Below are 8,822 nucleotides of genomic sequence, written 5' to 3' on the forward strand. Positions count from 1 at the left end.
CTCAATTTTAATTTGATAATTTTTAAAATATTTGTAATTGTGAAAAAAAAAATCAAAATTAAAAAAAATGCTCATCTATACTCTAATTATTATTAAGTGGACCATGTAAAAATAAAAAAAAATAAAAAAAGAAGGAAAAAATAAGAAGAGTTCAATCTTCTTACTTTGACTGTTCTTGCATCTTGATTGGAATCGAAGAGAACAAGTAGTTTCATAATATATATATATATATATATATATATATATATATATATATTTAGAAAATAGTTAAAATTATTTCATTAAAATTTAAAAAATGAGAAAGATATTTTATATTTAAATAATTTATTTTTCATTATATTTATTTTAAATTAATAAAAATCTTAAATAACCTACCTCAACCAAGCTACTTTTATATCTCGGGTTATTTATATTTTGCATGATATGTATTTTAAACAATTAAATTAAATCAATCAATGACTAATTAAAATATAAAAACAAATCATTTTTAGTTACACAATTTAAAAGTCACAATCATTAATTTGACTTTCAAATAATAAGATGAAACAAGCTCAAAGTAGGTACAACATTCCAACCAAGACAATTTTGTAACAGAATAATATAATTTAATATTAATTACTCGGGATTTGTGCACTCATCATCTTAGTTCAGTGTTATCCTTTATTTAATTATCATCATACAAGTTTAGGTCACTAAATAATCTATATATAATAATTTATTTAATATATTAAATTAAATAGTTGCCACATTTATTTACAAAATTTTGTACATTAATTATTCTGTTACTCAAATTTTAGGGTAATCACTTTTAACATTACAATTTGTAAATTATTTATCTATTTAACCTTTTAAAATAAAATAACACTATTTATCAATTTTAATATTAATGATTGTTATTAATTTTTTTCAAAACATTTAAAAACTATTTTATACCTAAGAATCAAATTATAAATAGAGGATGTTATTATAAAAAGTAGATTGAATATTTTTAAATGTAGAAAAATAATGCGACTTTATGGTCATATTAATTTCTTTATTTGAACTTAAGACGTTATTAATAAGAATACAATTTATTTAATTTTACATTTTAATAAAATTATTGACACTTAAAATTATTAACGCTCAATTTTGATAATAATTTTTTTTATTAAAACAAATAAAAATAATTGAAATAACTATAAAAATAATTATTCTCAATACATCTTTTACAATAATTGAAGAAGGTAACATTAATGTTTTCAAGATTATACTTTGTATTTTATAAATATGTTTTGTATTTTGTTAATGATTTTATTATTCCATTTTATTAATACACTTTCATTGTAATCATTAAACAACATCCAATTTAATATCACACTTTGATTGTTTTATATATTTTGTATATTAGTTTAATTGTAACTTTATAAAGTACACACAATGTTATAATCCCACATTTTTTTTGTTTGAATTGTTTCGTTTATCACAGTATTTTCTCAATTAGACCGATAATTCACCTAGATGAGATGAAGATGATAATCGTGTTTTTTATACGATATCGTCCCCAAATACTACTAAACATAATTAAATATATAATATTACAAATATATTTATTTACAAATCAAATTATACATACATTGTTTTCTACAAATATATATGTTTGGTATATTGTCAACGAATCATCATTCATTTCAATACAACTTATAATTTATGTTTTTGAATATAGTTTTAACATAGTCAATTGAAATGAGTTACAAATTAATTAATATTGTTGTATACTTATTATTTGTCTTATTATTACATTTTTAATTTAGAAATTTAGCATGAAATTCCTATATATTCAACTTATAACCTATTTTTTTTAGAAATTGAATTTGTTATCTTTTGTTTCTTAGACGAGACTTTCATTATTTTAAGTACAAATAATAGCTAGGTTGTAACTTTATTTTTTTTACAAATAGAATCTGTTATTTTTTGTTTCTTATACAAGACTCTCATTATTTTAAGTATAAATAATAGGTTGTAACTTTATTGATTTTTTTTTCTTATAATTTAATTTGACAATTATTTAAGTAAACGCTTGTTTATTAATTAAACTTAATGTTGTAAATGATTTGGTGGATATCACATGACACATGCTACACATATATAAAAACAATACATAGTTTATTTATTACTTATTAAATACTATTCTAATACTACAATTTTGTGCTCTAATTCCAGAAGAGAATTGTTATAGATAAATTATGACTAATTGAGTATCATGGAAATTAAATATAAGAATATATATATATATATATATATTTATATTTTTTAGAACAAATTATTAGGATTTTACAATTATAACATTACTTCATCCGACTTGAGGCATCAGTGGATATATTAGAAAATCAATTAATATAGGCAAAAATTTTCATTACAGTGGATCATAACAACTGTGCTTATAAACTTGTATATGTTTTAATTTATACTTCTAATAAAATTGCAATTAGGATATCGTTCCAAATTAAAAATATTTTAATTAATTTTATTTTTGATATAGTTGTTATTTGAGATTCCAATTTAGTCCCTTTTATCAAACTAAACTTCAATTTAATTTTAAGTCCCTTTTTTCTTCGAAAACGCATTCTTACCCTGATGTAATATATATAAATATATTACAAAAAATAAAAACCAGTTCTCTTCTTAATTTTTTCAAATTTTCAACACAAATAACATATTTTAGACCATAATTTTGAAATTTGGTCCAAACATTAATACGGTGAAGAAACTGGGTCATTGTGTTACCGATTTAAATTGTGAGTAAGTGAGTTTCATATAATAATAAAATAATATAAAAATAATAAAAATCCATCAAGGTTTAAGTTATGACTTATCATGTCACATTAAATAATTTTTTTAATCTAGTAAAATCGGAATCAGTTTCAGGTAGGAGGTAGAGCTTGAGGTAAATGAAAATAATTATCATTCTCAGTGTCTACGGTCTAGAATTAGAAATCGGTAATCTACCTATATGAAACTAGAAATAGGTAAACCTAATAGGAACAAAAAAAACGGGGAAAAGAGAACCGAGAAAGTGATAAGCGAGAGAAAAAGAAATGAATTTTTTTAAAATAAAATGATAAACTTGCTAGGTTAACCCGATCAGTCGGATTTCCAGTCAACCGAGTTTAACTAGGTTAATTACATTTCCGATTTTTTCATTAAACCAACCGACAACCGGTTCATTGGGTCCGTCGGTCCGACTGGGGACCAGACCGGAAATTATAACTATGTCCAAAATAGTAGACTGTACACAAAATTATATCGAAAAAATAAATATTAAATTTATTCCTTTAAGATTTTCACAAAATGTTCTTTTTTAAATGGTCAAATTATGGTTAACGCCGTCATCGCCCGCCGTCTTCCCGGAACCGTAAACGAACAGGACAGAAAATTCGAATAAGGTATATAGCCTGCCTGTATAAAGTGCTCTCTTCACTGCAACACAGAGAAAAAGAAAGAGAGAAAGAGAGAAAGAGAGAGATTTCTCTCTTATCATACCACATATGTAGAGAGAGAAACAGAGAAATGAGATGAGAATTGTGTGATTGCTAAGGAGATTTGAAGAAATACAAGTATAGCAGTCAGTTGCTTCTCTGTAAATCCTTGGATTGGATCCCACAGGACCTACCATCGGCCATCGCGGTTCCTTTTTTCCGGATCATCTCTGTTTGCTGTCACCTTTCTATAACTTAACTTCTCCGGAATGAAGAACATAGATAGATGACCTCAGGCTCTGCTAAAATTGTTTTCTAATTCAGATCGATCACAAGGTAATTAATTCTACATTTAATGCAAGTTTCTCCATTAGATCTCACTTATCATATCATATATAATATGCCACAGAATTATGTTGAATCATACTTACTTACTTGCATGCACTCCGTCTATACTATTTTGTTCCCTAAGGTGAATTCCGCAGCAGATTTGCTTAAATCTGAGTTTGAACTTCAGATGGAACTAATTTCGTTGCGACTGAACTGAAACGCTTCACAATTCACAATTTTGGTAACCGTTGTAGGTGACGAACGCGGATCTCATATTCTTTCTCTGATTTCAATTTCAATTCCGATTGTAAATTGAGTTGTGGATTTTGGAAAATCAGGTTGATTCTAATGATATTCAACTGGACTTTCAGCTGATTTACTCTCCTTCCGAATTCCGATCGAATTGCTTGAGGTTTTAGCTGGAAGATCTATTTATTATATCCATTAATGGAGCTTCCTCGCCCTTTAGGAAGGCAAGGTATGTAACCATAATTAGGTTGTTAATATTACCGGATTTGAAGGTGAAATTGTAGTCCTGAATGTTGAAAATTCTTTAATTGGGAATTGTTATTGTAGAAGGGCGGAAGCAGACACATGACTTTCTCTCTCTTTATGAACCAGTCCAACAAGATCCAATTTCTCCTCCTCCCCCACAAGGTAAAAATGTACATTTCTTTTCCTTTCTCCACTAATATCAAATTCTTATTATTTGTAACAATTATTACTAGCTTCATAATTTAGGAAAATATGTGTGTAAATACTTAGCATAATTAAATTGAGATTCGCTCAAATGTCAATAATCTTATCTCTTTCTCACAAATTACGGAATTTTAACTCACCCAAGGTAGTTCAATGTGAATAGTAATAAAATCGTAGTATCAATTTTACAAAGTTTGAGATAAATCTGATTCTTGTGATGAGCTTTATGTGCATGTGATGGGGAAAATGGTAATGATTTTATTGGGTCCAATAAATGTTAGTAAAAGTAAAATTTGGAATTTTATATAGAGTAAAGGTAGGTTTATTTAAGCATTAAATGTCTTTTTCTTATCTTTTGCTATAAAGAAGGCATGAAGTATAAATATGTATTAGTTGTCATTTCTCTTTTTCTCTTTTATCTATTGTTGTTGTGCGGATTCTAGACTATTACTAGCTACTAGCTTCTCTGTTCATAACAATTAATAACTTTGTTTTGGTCGAATGGGATCGGGATTTGGTAATTGGGATCTGGGGTTGGGGGTATGCTCTTGCGGGACCCAGAAATTTAAGCCCTTTTGATTCACATGAGAGCCATATTCTTGAGGGTCCCATACAAGTGCAGCACTACTTGGATTTATCTTATGGAACTTTTAGTTCTGAAAAACAATTTTTTTGTTACACTTGGGCAATAAATTGATATAAAAATATTGTTACCATCATATGCAGCTGGGAATTTCCTTAGAACACAGGAATTCCTGCAACCATTGAGTTCGAGAGGGGAGAATAATGGCAAGGAGATAATGAACTTGGAGAAGGCACCAACACCTGCAGGTGGATGGATAGGTACTAATTATAGCATAAGTCAAATTTCGTTATTTAACAAGGTACTACAAAAGGTGGAAGGAGGTGTATTTACAATGGCTCAAGCAGGTAACATCAACAAAAATGATGTGAACTCAAATTGCAGTTCTTACCCAGTTAATGGTTTCACATTATGGGAAAGATCTGCAATGGCAAAGGGGAAGACAAGGAAGGAGAATATTGCTGGAGATATACCTGTTACAGTAGGTAAAATATTATAGATTGTTTTTAGAAAAAAGATAGAAGTAAAGTTTATACAAAAAAGGCAAAAAAAGAGAGCAACAAATATGCTTCTCTTACTCTCTCATCCCAAAATAACATCCTTCCATGTTCAAAAATAAAATAATAGTCTTTTTGTGTCAAGAAAATCATTTACTCTGTCTTTTAAAATATCCTACCCTTTATGAATGATGAAAAGGAAGAGTGAAAACAGTCATTTGCTGATTTCATTCTCTATTTTATTTATTGAATTTAAAAAACTAGCACAACCCGAGAGTCCTACCCTAACTTCAACCATTTTGGACGTTATTAGTAAGAATCGAACTTAAATCTTTAGACAAGTTTCTTTCCACTTCAGCTACTCATTCATTCTATTGTTCCAAAAAAAAAAAAATCTCCAACTGCCTTTAGTACAACCCAGTAAATCTTAAGCACATCACAAATCATTCCCTAATGTTCATGTTCTAACAAGTGGAAAAATATACACATAGATTGATTCTTCTTAAGCTTCACACAAACAGCATGTAATGATTTGAAGAATTAAAAGATTTCAGATCTTTTCAGTATCCTGTATGTAATATATAATACATAATCTTATAGATAAAAACAATATTTTTTGAGGATCTGTGAAAATGAAGGCTATAAATAAAAGTTATTTGACATGATCTTGGCAGAAGCTGCTGGAATTATAATGGGAGAAGGAGAATGGCCATCACAATCCTCTTCAAACAACAGTAGCAGTAACCATCATCATCTCGCCAGCACCACTTACAGCTCCCTTTCTTCTTCTCAGTTAATCCATTTCTCTCTTGTTTTATTATATTAGCTCTAATCTCTTTTCTTAATTAATCAGTAGTGGCGATATTAAACAGACCCTTGTCAGCAAACAAGAATAAAAGTTTTATGGATATGTTAAAATCTGCAAAAATCTCCCATGATGAAGATGATGATGAAGATGAACAAGAGTTTATCATCAAAGAAGAACCTTTTTCTAACCCCACAAGTAACTAAGTACATATTTTTTAAATATATTTATTGTTTTTATACACCTAATTAATTTCTCTAACATGTGATTTAATAGTGATGGTTGATAATAAACGAGATAATCAGAAACCTAGTACTCCAAGATCAAAGCATTCCGCAACAGAGCAACGTAGAAGAAGCAAGATAAACGACAGGTATATCTCACATTCAACTGGGATCATTTAGTAACACTTTTTTTTTACCAAATCAAGTAATATAAAAAATGGGCATCATGCAGATTTCAGAGTTTGAGAGAACTTATCCCCAAAAATGATCAAAAGAGAGATAAAGCATCATTCTTATTAGAGGTATATGATAACAACAAATTCATAACTGTGTATTATAATTCTGCAGAAACTTATTGACCAAAACATGCTGAAATATAAACAGGTTATTGAGTACATTCAGTATTTACAAGAGAAAGTTCAGAATTTCGAAGGGCCATACCAGAGATGGAATCAATTAGAACCATCAAAATCAGGGCCATGGGTAATCAATAAGATTTTCTTGTTAATTAATTTCTGTTTCATATATACACTAATGTTGAACATCTAATTTTTATTTATGAATAGGCAACCAGTCATAATAATAATAATAAGCCTGCTGTAGAACCTCAATTGGTATTGTCAATGAATGGAAACAACACAAAGGCTCAAGAACACGATGTGGAAAGCGATACAATTAAAATCTCGACTGCATATTCTCATGGGTAAGTACTCAGTACGATGAGAACACTATATTCTCTTGATTATTTGAAAATTGATTATATAATCTTGTAACTGCAGGTTGTTAAGTAACTTGACACAAGCACTACAAAGTTCAGGAGTCGACTTGTCGCAAGCCACTATCTCGGTTAAAATTGATATAGGAAAGCAACCAAATGGTATAAACATCGCATCAGAACCATCTAATGCCATGGTAAAGACCTGATTTGTTTGATTAGACGATTACAACTTATTTCGATAATAAGTAACTGTTAGTCTTTTTCTTTCTTTTTTCGAGCAATCAGGACTCGAGGTCTGAACAATGTTCGAAGAGGATGAAAACGGGGCAACAATAGAGAGACATATGACTAGTATCTTCTCTATAACTCTTTTACCTTTTATTGATGTAACATTTTGAGGATTTTTTAACAAAATTTCTACTACTATAGTTATTATTTTGCTATATATCTTATAGAGGGTTGGTTAAAACTGTTTTCTTGTTTTGATGGTTTCTATTATTCTAGTTTTAAATAGTTAATTCTTTTGTAAACTTTAAATTCTGACTTATTTAGATTGTTGTTCTTTGTTGGTTTATTATATGTAAGATGTTAATTTTTAATTTTATTTTGAGCAATACTCTCTATTGGTGCTTATATTATTGTAGCTAATTTTGATTCTCTTAACTTACAGATTGTTATTTTAATGGTGTTGCATACATTGAGAGTTGTATTTGATACAGGTACAAAAACTTGTTGTCATAGGAGCTATTGGAGGTGAGTATTTTTTCATATTAATATATATATACTAAATTTGTGGAAAACCAAGTCCAAGTTCGTTTTATTAAAATAAAATAAAATTTTATTTATAAAAATAAAAAATTAATTCAAAAAGAACATGAGACCACACAAAATCAAGTTTTGCCCGAGGAGATGACAAACGTGTCTCATTGAGACACATGAAACACCCTTATTTCCTGTTGATCTATTTGAAAAGTATATAGTAAATAATATTGGGATAAATGACAAATTTAAGATTGTATTGGAATGATTTTGTAAATTTAGGCCTCTCTTATTTTTTTTCCATTTTAAGAACGTTATAATATTTCGTTGAATATAATACTCCCCAATAACCCCATTAACACCGTTAATCAATTTTATTTTGTTTTGTCAACTTATTTTTTTTTTATTAATTATCATCTATTAATATTTTTTAACTCTGAAATTTAAACTCTCTCACTCTTTCCCAACACCTCAGACTCAAACTAACTGATATCATCGCCACTACCGTAAGTTCTATACGTTAAAATTATCCTAATTAAATCATAATTTAATGTGTGAAAAATTAAAATCTGAATGCAGCGGAAGCGTACCTTAATTTGATGAATCATGAATCTTCTATTAGACTTTGCATTGATGAAATCATTCTTTAATCTTCTTTTTCCTTAGATTTTATTTATGTGGAATAGTTCTTTCATTTGATGAGTACGACAATAGGTTTGGGGACGCAAAGGAGAATTGTTCGTACATCAAAC

The 8,822-nt window shown here is 28.3% G+C and overlaps 1 protein-coding gene across 2 annotated transcripts; it reads left to right on the plus strand.

Annotated features, from left to right (window-relative positions):
* The first annotated feature begins 4,123 nt into the window (after window positions 1–4,123).
* LOC124931622 (transcription factor BIM1-like) lies at window positions 4,124–7,995 on the plus strand. 2 transcript variants are annotated; one of them, XM_047472134.1, is made up of 11 exons: window positions 4,124–4,263; window positions 4,362–4,442; window positions 5,211–5,552; window positions 6,242–6,356; window positions 6,437–6,567; window positions 6,646–6,742; window positions 6,826–6,895; window positions 6,978–7,076; window positions 7,160–7,296; window positions 7,373–7,505; window positions 7,597–7,995. In XM_047472134.1, exons 1-11 carry the CDS (start codon window positions 4,233–4,235, stop codon window positions 7,645–7,647), a joined length of 1,287 nt encoding a protein of 428 aa, XP_047328090.1. In that variant the 5' UTR covers window positions 4,124–4,232; the 3' UTR covers window positions 7,648–7,995. The 2 variants fall into 2 exon arrangements, with proteins under 2 accessions (XP_047328090.1, XP_047328089.1); XM_047472133.1 differs by having other exon boundaries at window positions 6,239–6,356; window positions 7,597–7,965.
* Window positions 7,996–8,822: the final 827 nt, after the last annotated feature.

This window comes from Impatiens glandulifera, chromosome 3, assembly GCF_907164915.1.
Source record: "Impatiens glandulifera chromosome 3, dImpGla2.1, whole genome shotgun sequence".
NCBI lineage: Eukaryota > Viridiplantae > Streptophyta > Magnoliopsida > Ericales > Balsaminaceae > Impatiens > Impatiens glandulifera.

Coding starts and splice junctions, on each gene's coding strand:
- LOC124931622 (XM_047472133.1), top strand. CDS start 4,233: ATGGAGCTTCCTCGCCCTTTAGGAAGGCAAG. Junction 6,357..6,436: donor AGCTCCCTTTCTTCTTCTCA/GTTAATCCATTT, acceptor GATATTAAACAG/ACCCTTGTCAGCAAACAAGA. Junction 6,896..6,977: donor AAGCATCATTCTTATTAGAG/GTATATGATAAC, acceptor AAATATAAACAG/GTTATTGAGTACATTCAGTA.